Genomic DNA, 14,860 nt, shown 5'->3' with positions numbered 1-14,860 from the left:
CATTTTAGATGGCAAGTTATATGTTTTGGTCCGACTAAGGTGGCTGTTATATCGTAAGATGGGGTATAAAGCTTTGCGCTGCCTGGACCTTCGGTAGAGAAAAAAGCAAAATGAACTTCCGAGCAGTTCTAGGAGACTTTAGATCGACATGATGTTACATCACATATGCCAAGAAAACCAATGTTTCAGATGTTCGAACCCGACGCAATAGACTCGCGGCAACTCGAGAGTTAAATTTAGAAGCCTATATAAATTTTGCGGTGACGCAGAATAAAATCTATAATGCATTCACCTCTGACCCTAAAGACGCAATTTCAATGCGCACATTTATCCAATTCTCACTTCGCCGACACTTATCGACTACGAGCCGCAAATAAGCCACACGCCGGGATTTTAATTCGAACAGATGCCAAGAAAAGTAAATGAGCTTATCTTAGAGAACCCAAAGAGGCGTAAGATAAGGTTTCAATAATAGCCGTACCGAAGTAGACAACAACAAAAAAAAAAAATTAACCGCGCGCTAGCTGGGTGAGTTAGCTAGGAGTGCAATTCATCTCAGCATCTTGGGAAAGTCAGCCGAGAGACGCGTCAGCTTGCTGATGGAAATGCAGAACAGACAAGTGAAGCGACAAAGTGTTCGAACGGTTTAGAGTGAAGGAAGAAGGCCTGAAGGAACTGAAAATTGAGGCGATTATAAAAAATAGCTTCGAAGCAAAAACATACAACAGCCAGGATTCGCTGGTGGTCACCCACCCAACTACTAACTAGCCGGCGTGTGGCTTAAGTACGGCTGAGCGGACGGGAAGCCCTGTTCTCCACACCCTGTGGTCGTATGTACTGGATAACCTAAGGAAATAGCTTATATAGTACCTATTTAACCCTAGGTGAGAAGAGTTAAGGGGGAGTGCAATAAACAGGGTGAGAAGCCGGGTGATTTATCACCCAAGTCGCGCGACAGCCGTATTGACCCTTTCAGCTGAACTATTCCATAGCATCATTGGATTATACCACTCCACCTGAAACACTCAGGTGTCTTGACATCTGCACATAGCCAGCGCCTCGCTAATATATATACAAGGTCTAATACGGACATATACTTTCCTGGCGGTCCTTGTAGTGATCTTGGACGCCGCATCGGGGCAGTGATAATAATAAGTGGGCTGCTCCTTACAAACCTTAAGGATTTTCAAAAGCGTTCTCATTTAAAGATATAGTAATCTAGGATATTGACTAGCAATCGGGCGGTTGTTCCCGCTCCGTATATTTAGGCTCTTTTGTGTTTTTGTGGAGAAAAGGGAGGGAGGCCTTGGCCGATTCGGATTTGGATTCGGCGTAATCCACGCTCGTCCTAGGCACGCTACGCTATCGCGGGACTCTCGAACAATAAGAGTACATTGGACAAATTGGATAGTAGAGGGCCACTAATAACTATAGGGCGTAGGATTCCGGACGTATATACTAAGGGTAAGCCACAGCCTAGTCGGTCTATCTATAGGCGCTGATACTTACAATATCTGAGAAATAACGGTTGAATGGGCAAAGCACTGTCCACTCTTGTAACTAGTTATTTGTGGCGGCCAATTTATTTCCTAGTTGAACTAAGTCTATTGGCTCCCAAAGCTTTCTATCCTATCCTATTATATTAGAGATTGGCGCTTATTGCTTCTTCTGATTGGATAGGCCTCACCTGGATCAACAGTATATATTAAAAATAGAGTACCTAGGCCTGCTATTTTCTGTCACGAATAACCGACCCCAGCCTTCTTAGCACTACTATTTCGGTCGGAAACTGTGTATAGAGTCTAGTCGAGAAAAAGGATAAACGCTAATACCTTCGAGAACGGAGCTTTTTTCCTGCCGACTGATCACCGTAAACCACGAGCTGCGGCAAAGCGACGTGATTGCTAATCTCTTTCGCTTGAACACGGTCAATCTAACTAAATCTTTTAGATGTTTTGGCAGGCTGCAATTGAGGATTGTTATTGCCGTGACTAGTGTTATCTGGATAACCTATCTTTAGGAAAAGAGGCTCCTGCATAGAGAATTCAATGATATCTGGACTATTAAAGAGAGACAAGTCTGAGGATGAAGGAATAAGATCAACTGGATCTATTGAGATAATGAGACGAAAACTAGGAGAAGTAGCTAGCTAGAAAAACAAGAGGAGTGGACTTACTAAGCTGCTGTTTGCAGGCGAGTATAAGACGGGAGACCGGTAGGTCGCATACTGGCCTCAAGCAATAAGAGAGTTAGTTTGGCTCCGATAAGGGAACTTACATGCCTAGTATTCAAAAAGCTCAATCAGGTTGACCGTGTATGTAATTGCAAGTGTTAGTGGTCGCGGTTGCTAGCCAGTAATTATGGCGCAAGATTTGGTTAATGATCTATTTATAAAGGCCTATTTCAACGCAATATGTACAATTCGAAAAGTGAGTCGAGCTCCTTATGCTATATCAGTCAAGTAGCGCGGACGTCGCGTATATCGCCAACGGCTTTGCCGTGTGACGGCTCGCATCAGTTCCGCCTACTTGCGGATAATATTAGCCACTAAACTAGGAGATAAATTAAATAATATATTAACTAGAAGATAACTTAGACCCTAGCTTAATTAGGGTAATTTCTTATAGTAATCGGAATTAGGGTCTAAATAAAGGATTATAGAAATACTATAAAGATACTATAATATAGTAGATATAGAATAAAAAAGATAAAAAAAAGATTTATATATATAAAATTAGCTTAGATAATAAGGAATTCTTTAGGCCCTAGTCGATTAAGCGAGTCGACGGGGGCCCAAAAACTAGTTTAAATCTTGGGCCCCCCTTAGCTAGGTGCCTTTAAGCTTCTATAGATAATCAGTGGCTATATCGATCATGGGGACGAGGTCTTCCAGCCTTTGTTCCTTGTCCATAGTCACATGGACATTTCTGTTTCCTCGACAAGAACGGTACATTCCACTATCATGGAATGCCCCGCTAGGCCGACTAGCCGGTTGTTCAAGCAGATGATCGATGGACTGGCATACTAGCTCAGCGACCCGCAGAGCTACCATCAAAGTCAAGCGAACACTCGACTTGGTGGGTATTGGCTGTACAGGTAGTGCATGCTTCACCACTGACCGTCATAGTTCTTTCTCGGATGAATGAAACTTTTCTTCCGTGTGTGTGGGAACGGCGAAGGCAGTGAGAGAAGGATAAAGAGCAAAGGAGCTGGAGGTCCCCGAATTTATGGGACCATATAGAGGCTCGATACCAGTCCGCTTGAAAAAAATCTTGGATTAGTTTCCCGAGGTGAGTTTCCGCATGGTCTATGATCGCATCGTGCAGTACTAGATGCAAGAAGGTCTCCAGGAGGCATGTCATAGTCACTGACACGGGTGTCGCGCATGACTGGCTGACGTGTGGAGCGTAGAGGCACTGCTCTGTACGACGTCTGATATGCAGCGAGTCCAGCGGGACTATTATCATAGGACTATTACCATGGAGCCAACATTGATTGTCACAGTAACTGACGTGTCGCCGGTGGCTGTCTGATCTATGATGGGTTCATTACGTGTACTTGATCTACAGCAAATATGTATGATTAAGGGTCCAACGTGCCCATCACTTCCACCGACACCGAGTTTAGGCGAAATAATTTGTCATGAATCAGACCCCTCGATGACGTGGGATTACAATATTAAAGGCACATGGACAAGTCCGGATGCGACCAACCAACATCAGTTACAACACTCGAGCATGGATTTGTTCAATGTCAGTGTATCTGGCAACCCCATCGACCGCGGCCTTGTATCCAGACTTGTGAAAAGCATCATGTATACCCCGCTTCAGTGGCCGCATCTTCTGTCGCTGTGCGCGTGCCTAATACTGGGTGGATTGTATCTCCGCAAGCTACCACTCCCCCCGGGCCCATCACCACTTCCAATCATTGGAAATATTCATCAGCTTCTGTCAAAACCTCTACCTGAGTTACTGCTCGAATGGCACCAAAAATACGGGCCCATTATCAGTTTCCGGTCCGGCAGCCGGCTCATGGTCAGCATTGCCTCGCACGATGTCTGTCAGGATCTGATGTTGCGGAAGGGCACTCTCTACAATAGCCGCCCGGAGATTGTGGTTGCGGGTCGGCACGCCACTCGGGGCCTGCACATCGCACTCATGCCTTTTGGCAAAAAATGGCAAGCCCACAGGCGCATTCTCGCATCCGTCACTACGGAAAATGCCTCCCGCAAGTACCGGCAGCTAGAGGAAGTTGAAAGTCTTCAAGTGATGATTAACTTGCTCACATCTAACGACTTCTTAGCAAACTTCCGCCGTTACTCCGCCAGCGTGACCAACGCCCTAGCTTACGGGCGTCGACTTGACCACGATGAGAGGCCGAGATCCATCAGTCCGAACAACTGACTTATCGAATAATGGAGGTTCTGTTCAACTTCCATTTTGCACTCGGTGAAATTTTCCCGGTCCTCGACTATCTTCCCGGCTTCCTTGCACCCTGGAAAGCCTTCGGCAAGGGATTCTACTCCGAGGCAACTTCGCTCTACTCCAGAAACCTACTCAAAGCCCAGTCCACCTCGTCATGGAACTGGGTCAAGCATAGCCTCACTCGTCCCGAAGCACGAGATATGCCGACTGATGAGCTGTCCATGCTCTTTGGAGCCTCCCTCCAGGCTGCTTTCGAAACAGTTCCTTCAGTCCTCCGCGTCTTCGTAAAAGCCATGCTCCTTCACCCGGAATGTGTGGTAAAGGCACAGACTGAACTCGACCAAATTGTCGGCTCTGACCGCGTTCCCTCCTTTTCCGACATGCCTTCCCTACCTTATATCAAGGCCATCGTGAACGAATGCTGCCGGTGGCAAGCAGTGATACCTCTCGGCGTTCCACACTGCAACACCCGCGGCGATGAGTACGGTGGCTATCGCTTTTCTAAGGGCACAACGGTATTTGCAAATACATGGGCCATTGGTTTCAATGAAGGCCTCTACCGTAATGCCCGCGACTTCCTTCCCGAACGGTGGGTGGAGAACCCGGAGCTTCCTAATAGCGCCCCCTTCGGGTATGGCCGGCGCGTATGCCTGGGTAAATTTATCGGTCGAGATAGTCTGTTCATTAACATTGCCCGACTACTATGGGGTTATAAATTTGCTCATGGGGAGCGGGAGGTCGCGCTCTGGGATATCGATCATGCTTTCTCTTCTAGTCCGCGTGATTTCGATGCCAAGTTTAGCATTCGGAGTGCCAAGCATCATGAGACACTAGAAAGGGCGTGGGCAGTTACGGACACTGATCCCAATGTAATCCTTGGAAAGATTGCGACGGATTATCAGGCTTGAGGCGTTACAAGTGCATTGCCAGGGATTGTAAAAAAAAATAAATAAAATAAAAAAAAATGGTTATCCCTGATACGTTTCATTGGCTGTATAGAATGGGTGATCAAAAGTTTGTATACCCCACCCCCTGACCCACATGATATTATATAATATATAATATTCAGCCAGTCAAAAAACTCTTTCTCCTGCATTTTAACCCCTATATACTAGTATCATACTAATATTTGGTATACCAACCCTCTACTTCGATAACTACTTTCACCCGATTTGGCATCGAATTCGATAGATTTTACAGAACCCCCTAATCAATTAAATCCCATGCTTTCTACGCTATATCGATCAGAAATTCTAGTGTAGTATTATTATTAGGCATATCTAGTAGCTTAGGATATAGATTATAGATTTTTGCTTTTAATAAAGCCCAGACGTTCTCAATTGGATTGAGATCTAGCGAATAAGGTAGCCATACCATAGTATTAACCCTATATCGCTCTAAAAGCTCACGTACGATATACGTGCGATGAACTGGCGCATTATTATACATAAAAATAGTATCTAGTCTAAGCAAAGTAGGTAGATATAGCGTGTATATACTAAGGTAAGCAGCTATATTAATAGGCAAGCGGTCAAGAAAATGCGGTGTAGGGGTGTGGGGTAGGGTATGCAAACTTTTGATCACCCACTGTACTTTCAAACCCTTTAGGCAATTTGATCAGAGGCTCCCCGGAAGGGGTCTAGGTTCTTTACAAATATAATGGAGCACGTCACTCAAGAAACAGCGGCTGTCTTAATGAGGACGTGGAATGTGCGGACTTTATAAACAATGCAAACAATGCCACGCTCTGTACAGGCGTACGCCCTTCAGTCCGGTCTCTTCGCGGGTCTTTCCCGCCTGAAGAAACAGTGACTTATAATCCGGGAGCCGTTTTCGGCCGTCGGTCCTCCGCGGGTTGATCTGCCGGGGAAGGGGGAAAAATGACATGGCTTTAGATAAATACGAACACGAAGTTTCGAGGGGGCCAGGAGTCGGGAGATGGGTGTTCTGATCCCTGGCAGACGAGAATGGATAAGAAAATGGGCGAAAATCACGCTAAGATGCGCCATCTCCATATTGATCGGCTTAGCTGAACTGCAGTATTAAATCATTGGATAGTATTACTCCACCGAGATGCATTCGCGCTAAAGTATATGTACATCGCCACTACCAACTAAATCAAGGTCCAATGGGATAGTGGATAGTCTCAAGCTTGCGTGATCTCGACGACGAGGGTGATCGATGGAGTGAATTTAAATTACGGAGGAACTGGTGTGGCAGATCTATTGCTTCGTGCGTGTGCTATTGCATGATCACCTGTGAATAGCCACTGAACAACAAAAAAAGACTCACCTGCTCTTTCAGCACTCGTCGCAAGTAGGGTCCGGGACTCCACAGAATGTTCTAAATCGCGATGTCTCCAGTGAATCTATCTAAGGAAAATAGTAAGTCGTTGTAAATTGCTTGGAGTGAGTAGATTAGCGTAGCGACTAGACTATATAAACGATTGGTTAGTGACTACATATCCCAGACTGCGTATCCCTGATTTGGTGTAACTACAATTCAACCAATAGCAAGACAGACTACGAGAGTATGTAACTTCCTGGCGAGTCTTCTAACATAAGCCCCCTGTCCTGTCTCACATCATAGCAAAATTGATTCATTGCCTCTTGCACATCTGCTACTATAGGTCTTTCTGAAAGCAAGGTGATCCTCGAAACCCTTCGAACAGCCTGTACAAAAGCTGAGAATGATAGAAAGGACGATATTGTTACAGTGCTTTCGAAACCGTATATGCGTTCGCCATACCCTTTATGTACCCAAACTAATCGATCAGTTTATTAACTCCCTGCGATAACTGTAGGCACGTATCCCTTCACAGACTAAAAGAACCATCGGCCACTATTAGACATGGACAGACCCGTCCTGTGGGTCAAAGGTCTTGACCCATGACCTAAACCCACGATCTATAGGTCGGGCTAACAAAATCCTGACCTGCCTATAGATTGACCCGTTAACCCGCGGGTCAATCTACTCTTAAACTACTTTAGTATAATTTTCTAAATTAGGATAGATGGTTTATTTGCTTATTTTAATAATATACCGTTATTAAATATAGTTTTCGTTCTAATATAAGTTATAACTATATCTTTCTAATTTATAAAAGAAATATTATATTATAGTAATATATTTAGAATATATGATTCGCTATACTAAATTTGGGATAGTATGCAGTGGGCCTGCTTAAGACTTTTGATATGGACCTCTGTATGTATAGCAACATGACCGATCCGCCCACTTTTCAGCCAAGACCCACCCATAGATCATCTTTAAGCTTTATATAAACAGATCGTGGCACCGTTAAATTGAACAAGTTTGGATGTAGCCCTTCACACCCACATGATAATTGTATACATAATTAGCTAACTCGGAAAAAAAAGACTTCATCATCAATTCGGTCCAGGGCCTGATACATCAAGCATTCCTTTTGTCAGGCTATCGAAGAACGCCATATCCACACCTTGGAAAGCCCAGTCATCAACACCTGCCGTGACTGTGGGGATATCCATTTGCGGTTGGTGCTCTTCTATCAGCGATATTTGAGGACACACAAGGGTACCACCATCAGTGGAAATGTTTGGCTGCTCTAGCTGGAACTCGGCGTCATGGGATCTTCCTGTCACGCTCGGGGGAGAAGCCTGCCGAGCGATCTTGATGCTTCCGAGGTAAGGTATGTGCAGGTATAACTGCTTCTCGTCCTGGAGAGTTTCCTGTGTGGGTTGGCTTTCTTCCGCCATGGTCCGTACATACGTGATCCCTTCGAAGGCATCAGCTTCGATATCAAGGAGGCGACGTATCAATTCGGCAGATTTTCGGGTCATTGCATCATTGTCTATCCTGCTGACAAGATCCATTAAATCGAGAACTTGCTCTAATGTTGCACGGTCGCCTAGACGCTGATGCGCTAGGAAGTTTGTCGCTTCGCGATGAGCATCAAGATAGGTAAGTAAGATTGTCATAGCTGCCAGGAACGCGAAGAAGTCGACAGGGCGCGAGCATGAAGACATAGGATTGAATGTCCGATGAGAAATAAAGCGCGTCATGATCTCGCGACTGGCATTGACACAGGTAACCTTTGAGTATTCATGCTCTGTATGGCTACCTATGCCAGAGATGGCGCAAGGCAGGTGCAACTGAATCAACAGACTGTTATAATAAACCTGGCATGCTAATCGCACAGTTTCCAATAGAGCATCCGGTGATCCTGGAGTAAGGCCTTGGAAATTTGCCGGCCTCCAAAAGCTGGAGGGTACACTTCTTGAAACTTCCAAGAGCTGTGTATCGATAGATTGGGTCATCCCAAAGTAATTTGTGAAAGATTTATCTGTTAAGGGATACTCGTTGCGTTCCAGAATATGAGATGCGATCACGGCTAGTTGACGCTCGAATTTCCCGAGTGGTGTATCATTCTGCAGAGTCGATGCCATGCTCTTGTCAGTCGTGCCTTGGGGAAGGCCGAGTAAAAGGCTAAGATAGCGGTCCATATAGACTATACGGAACCACATAAAAGCAGGGTCCATATCTAATCGTGAGTCGATTCGATTTATAGGAGGGAGAGGTGAACGATGGAGGCCCATCAATTGCGCTACCGTCATTGCTCTGCGGTATACAGCCCACGCTCGTCGAAGATTACCGCAGTTAACCTCAAAGACACCCTCGAGCATGATGCAAAGCACGCTTTCGAGGGTTCCCTGCCACTCCCTCTTTGTCACCCATGTTGTTGCAGCTGCCATGAGCCGGCGCATCAGTAACCCCCGTGGCTCAGAAAGTCCATGAACCTTTTCTCCGCTCGGGCTTTGCAGAGTTATTGCGAATATGATCATTTGTCTTGCTAATAGAACTGGATGTGGATTTGGACAAGGAGACAATGTTGTCGGATGAATGGCGTCGGAGGTAGCAGCAGCGGTAAGAGCATCGCGTGTCAACTTGCTGTGGGGCTGGAAATTGGCCAGGTGGGCGTAAAGCGATGGTCTAGAGCTTTCCTTGGCCAATATCTTCGCATTATCTCGGGATGGAAAGGCTGATAGTAGATGGTGTATAACTGCAGCCTCATCTGGACTCGATGGTCGTTGTAGTATGGACGAGTCGATTCTTGCGTCATCTCGAGATTGGGTAGGTGCTCGTAATGAAGTTGATTGAGTCCACTTCCTTTTCTCTTTCCGACCTTCGCCATGACTATTGCTCGGGGTAGTTCCTTTGTCCTGGCGAGAATACCCCTGGATACCTACTTTGCCAGAGCTTTCATAGTCCGGAGAATCGGCAGTGAAAGCTGACCGAGGACAAATTGAGACCCGGTCATCATGGCAAGGCATTGATGGGGTTGAGTTTGAAGGTTGGTTTGTATGCCCCTCTGGTTGCGGGGGCTCGTTCCGGGGCTCTTCCCCCTGAGTTTGGGCACTTCGAGTAACGACCAGATCCTTGATAATATTCTCAATTGTCGCAATGCGTTCTCCAAGATGTCGACTGTTGCTGGTTTGTCGTGTTGGAACTAGATCTTCCGGTAGTTTTTGACTGATGCAAGTGGTACGCCGCCGTTGACATTCAACACAAGTAGCAGAATCAGAAGATGGGAATATGCAGCGAATCTTGCGATGTTTGCATCCCCAGCAGGATCGTGTTCCTTTGCGAATTTTCCTCCGCTTGGCTTCCTGCCCTTGGTTTGGCGCAAGTGGCTCCTCCTCGAGGTTGTCATTCATGCTGCAGGTAGTAAAATTCGAAGCTCGGGAAAAGGATCTAAGAGAGGATCTGCGATAGCTCATCCAGGATAGCTAAGACTTGAGATGGGCTTTTTATTAGAAAAATGAGTGAAAGTAGGCACGCGTTGTTCTTCCGCCGCTCGGGCGAATCGGCTTGGCACGCTTGGTAAGCCCGACAATAAGCCCCATCACATGACCCTTCCGGTCCCCGAGCGGGCGAAAGTGGATTTGTCAACATTCAACGGTAACTAACTAGTTAACGAACGAACTTGGTTAATTAACTAGTTTGTTATTTGACTAGTTAACTCAGCAGTCAAGTTACCTCCGCCGACCGGACAAGGAAAACACTAGTTCGGGTACAGTCAGGGATCGCATACATTTATTGAGGAGAATCATATAATTTATATATCATTCATCTTCTAGCTCACAATGGGCCTCATTTCTCTCTACTTTCCCCCCCTTGTCATTTCATCTGGTCCGCACCGTCACAGGACCATTCGCATTTTCCCGAACTTGACCTCCTAGTATGGCTTCCGAAACAGCTGTCGAAGACATGTCTGGACCCGATGGAATCAGCAACCATCTCAAGATCGAAGCAAATGATCCGGCGCCCCTTGCGACTCCTGGACCGCCTCCCGACGGAGGAGCTGTCGCGTGGCTCCAAGTAGCCGCCGGTTTTATGCTCTTCTTCAACACATGGGGCATGATTAATACTTTCGGGGTGTTTCAAACCTACTACGAGAGTGGCGAACTTTTCACGGCCTCGTCTTCCAACATCTCCTGGATTGGCTCCATTCAATGTTTCCTGCTCCAGCTGACTGGGCTGATTGCGGGTCCACTGTACGACCGTGGTCACCTTCGATTGCTCCTTTTGACAGGTAGCTTCATGGTGGTCTTTGGACTTATGATGCTTTCGCTCTGCACGGAATTCTGGCAGGCTTTACTGGCCCAGGCTTTCTGCATTGGCATCGGGGGTGGACTGCTCTTCACCCCAACCGTGTCGCTGCTACCTACATATTTCAGCTCACGCATGGGACTCGCCGTTGGCATTGCCTCGTCAGGCTCCTCTTTGGGCGGTATTATCTACCCTATCGTGCTTTACAGGCTTCTCTTCAACAACAAAATCGGCTTCCCGTGGGCGGTGCGCACCATCGGATTCATCGCGCTCGCCACGTTTATCTTGCCTGTGCTTGTCATGCGGGTCAGGGTTCGAGCGCCTAAGCCGCGGGCCATCATTGACTGGTCTGCCTTTACCGATGGACCATACATGGTGTTTTCACTAGGCTTGCTGATTCTTTTCATCGGCAATGCAATTTTGATCTTCTACATCTCGTTCTACCCCCAGAATAAAGGCTTCACCGACACCGAGCTGGCTTTCTACCTGGTTGCCGTCTTCAACGCAGCATCGATAATAGGACGTATTGTGCCGAACGCAATATCCGATCGTATTGGGGTTTTCAATACAATTACACCTGTCTCACTCCTCTTGGGAGTCACCGTCCTATGCTTTCTCGGTGTTGTTAGCAAGGCCGGAATGATTGTCGAAGCTATTGTCACGGGATTCTTCAGCGGTGTCGTCGTTGCACTACCACCGGTCTGCTTCCGAATACTTACTGAGAACAAAGCTATGATTGGCACTCGCATCGGACAGGGCTTTGCCATTGGTGGTTGTGGTTTGCTAATTGGCGGACCAAGCGGCGGTGCCATCCTTGGATCTAATAATGACTGGACGGCCATTTGGGTTTATGGAGGGGTAGCCGGATGTGTTGCTGGGCTGGTCATGATGGTGGTTCGGGTGATGAAAGCTGGTTTCAAATCTGTGAAGGTGTGATCGCTACTATTTTTCTTGATGGTCCATGCGGTGGATGAAGAAGCCTAATTACACCTGCCATTTATAAATTCTACTAGATTTAGGAACGTTCCTAGCTAGGGAATACGTTGTTGGCTAGGGTATCATCTATCTAATATACTTTGGATTCGAGTCATTAGTACTATTAGGGCATCTGATTGGGTCTATATATAGCGTTTGTGTGGTATAGTTTCGAGAATTAAGGACTGTTTTATGTATCTGCTCGCAGTATTGATATTGGGGTAGATCATCTGATTCGTCAGATTTGTCGGTTCGACAGATTGTGATATAGATTAGGGATTTTCTACTTGATAAAGTATCATACTAATTTTTATACATGATTAATATTTATGTCCGAAAGAAGAAGGAAAATGAAAAGGAATAATAGGAAAAATAGATTGATTACTGATAAACTATTAATCATAACTAACTTGAACCTAGCAATTTCACTATTTTAGAAAGTTTTCAACTATTATATAGACATTAACACATTAACTGTTGAATAGGCACTAGGGCTTAAAAATTCATAGAATAAGCATGTAGACATTGATTGTATTTGAATGAAATTGCCGTGAAAGACACAATCTATCAGATAGAGCGTAGACGATCGTCAATATACACCGCAACAGCTCCATGTCTCATGTCGATGAGAATAGTACCGTCCCCTGGCTGTCGTGCATCGCTAAATTGGACTTCATAAAGCCTAATGGCAGGTATCTCGAGTCCCTGCGCTGCTAGGTGTGTTCTGGTTCGAGATAGATGGTGCTGCAATATTGGCCGGCTGTTTGAAGCACTACCAACAATAAGTGTAGTTGATTCTCTTGGAAACAGGTTAAAGTTTTGCTGGCACAGTGCGAGAACTCGGGTCATTCGTGTATCCAAATTCTGCAAACCATGTTCTGGATTTGGGCTCGGGTACGGTATGGGAGGTATGTGAGCTAGAATGGCTCCATTTGAGGAGAATAGTGCAACGGCTGTGCAACTATTCAGGTTTTGCGTTCCAATTGCACGTATCCCCTACCATAAATAGCGTGAAGACAGCATCGTTAATGCCAACTTCTTGAGTCCGGGCATCGCACCACAGTTTAAAGTTATTAATATAGCTTAAGTATAGCTAAACGGACGGCAAGCCCTGTTCTCCACACCCTATAAGCGTATACTTACAAACAACACCAACATGGTTTATATAGCTGCTAGGTCTAGGAACCCACAACCCCATTCCCTATTAAGATATGACCAGTCCAAGGCGTCGTTCAGCTGATACTGAGTGGTTGTAGTAGACAAAGCATGGATCTCCCCCGTCCTAACCAAAATATCCAACAACGCTTCCTGCTCCACTCGGTCTATTGTTCGGTCGCCGCCTATACCTAAATGTCAGCAGAGAGATAATATGGACAGTTCCTTCTGGAATGATACAGATTTACTTACACATGGACACACCCATACAGGCCGTGATCAATCCTGGTGCTGTCTCGTTCGACAATGCGATTCCGCAGAGCCGGAAGATTCGCTTTAATTTCGACCTAGAGGGTTCAATAATTGACTTTTCCTAGTTTTTCCCCCCTCTTTGTGCATTATGCATACCTCTCGGCGTATGGTCGCAGCCCTTTGCTTCGGGCCCATACCGGGAATATACGGGTCGAAGGCTGCAAGGAGGATTCCGGCGAGGTGCCAATGCTGGATTGCAGTTACTGCAAGACATTAGAACTTTACTGGGTGACTATATATATTTGAGCAGACCTGATTCCTCTGACTTACCTTGACAGTCATTTAGGTACTATAGCTCTGAAAAGACCCTCGTGTCGATAAATCCGACTCACGAGAATATATGCGATTGAATGTCGACGGTTTCGATGCGTACCATCCTGGTTGTATTTTCACAGCCCGTCATACTTCTCCAAGTTGTGGTGATTGTCTCTATAGCAATACATCAGTGTATCAGCGCAGTGCAGAATCACTCGATTCGCCTAGGTGAAATCACCTGCGGAGTCGAGTCCTCGGTATTGTGACGAATCGCAGCATTTTCAGGTCGAATTGAAACGCCCCGTTGTCGGATAAAGGCCGTATGGAATTCCTGGTGGAAGTCGACCCAGAATGCCGCATTGCGGAGACTGCCGCCTTGGACGGCAGCTTCGGCTTGGGCATCGAGGAACACCTGGGTTCCTCGTAGATATGTTTCATCGTCGAATCCTGTGAGGGGTGCTGTATATCAAGTGTTCAGCAAGCTAATTCACTATTACATCAGAGACAGTCGTAGGACGAACCGTCCATCTCTTCGTAAAAAACGAAGAATGACCGCTGCGGCTAGCAAGTTCTCATCTTGCACTTCAGTCGTGCCTCCAGACAGGGCCATCAAGTGTGAGATGCAAAGATTTTGGTATTCCATTGCGGCTTCCGATTAGATGTAGAACACATTGTCTCCCCTCCACATGGTACCTCTGTGATTTGTATCCTGGAATCGGCTGAGGTGTCTTGCCGAAGCGGAAAAGATTGCATGGAGCAGTGCCGGACAGCTTGCAGCTCGATGGGGAGCCACAAGCGCAGAATGCCTGGCAACATCACAAGAGTCAAACCTGAGAGGACAAAAATGATTAGCATATGTGGCTGAGTATGATTGACGAGAAAATATGAGCTTCCTACCCACTGTGCGAGCTCCTCAACGAAATAGCACATGAGGAAGGCCTCCTGGCCATCCCCATGGGGCCACATATATATGAAGAGAAGTCTTTCGGCGAGGGGCGTGTACTGTTAGGTGCTTCATGAGGGAACAACAAGTGATCTGAGGATTCGATGCAGCTGAGTATGTTGATTTTCGCGACTCGGAAATTGGACAGATGCTTGGATCTGGGCTGTCAAAGAACACCCCCGAGTGATTCCTTGGAGATCCATAT

The 14,860-nt window shown here is 46.3% G+C and overlaps 4 protein-coding genes across 4 annotated transcripts; 2 read left to right on the top strand and 2 right to left on the bottom strand.

Annotated features, from left to right (window-relative positions):
- Window positions 1-3,737: 3,737 nt before the first annotated feature.
- NUU61_000478 (cytochrome P450) lies at window positions 3,738-5,332 on the top strand (the record flags this gene model as incomplete). The annotated part of the gene is made up of 2 exons (XM_056651062.1): window positions 3,738-4,314; window positions 4,374-5,332. The coding sequence occupies 2 exons, from the start codon at window positions 3,738-3,740 to the stop codon at window positions 5,330-5,332; spliced, it is 1,536 nt and encodes a 511-aa protein (XP_056515912.1).
- A 2,481-nt stretch (window positions 5,333-7,813) lies between these two features.
- NUU61_000477 (uncharacterized protein) lies at window positions 7,814-10,120 on the bottom strand (the record flags this gene model as incomplete). The annotated part of the gene is made up of 1 exon (XM_056651061.1): window positions 7,814-10,120. One exon carries the CDS (start codon window positions 10,118-10,120, stop codon window positions 7,814-7,816), a length of 2,307 nt encoding a protein of 768 aa, XP_056515911.1.
- A 526-nt stretch (window positions 10,121-10,646) lies between these two features.
- Window positions 10,647-11,951, top strand: NUU61_000476 (uncharacterized protein; the record flags this gene model as incomplete). Its single annotated transcript, XM_056651060.1, has 1 exon — window positions 10,647-11,951. One exon carries the CDS (start codon window positions 10,647-10,649, stop codon window positions 11,949-11,951), a length of 1,305 nt encoding a protein of 434 aa, XP_056515910.1.
- Window positions 11,952-13,272: 1,321 nt separating this feature from the next.
- Window positions 13,273-14,240, bottom strand: NUU61_000475 (uncharacterized protein; the record flags this gene model as incomplete). The annotated part of the gene is made up of 5 exons (XM_056651059.1): window positions 13,273-13,330; window positions 13,398-13,492; window positions 13,554-13,646; window positions 13,951-14,171; window positions 14,234-14,240. The coding sequence occupies 5 exons, from the start codon at window positions 14,238-14,240 to the stop codon at window positions 13,273-13,275; spliced, it is 474 nt and encodes a 157-aa protein (XP_056515909.1).
- Between the last annotated feature and the right edge of the window lie 620 nt (window positions 14,241-14,860).

This window comes from Penicillium alfredii (assembly GCF_028826965.1).
Source record: "Penicillium alfredii strain IBT 34128 chromosome Unknown utg000001l_segment0_segment0, whole genome shotgun sequence".
Classification (NCBI taxonomy): Eukaryota; Fungi; Ascomycota; class Eurotiomycetes; order Eurotiales; family Aspergillaceae; genus Penicillium; species Penicillium alfredii.
Note: the sequence above shows the minus strand (reverse complement) of the source record. Positions and strands in the feature narration are given on the sequence as shown.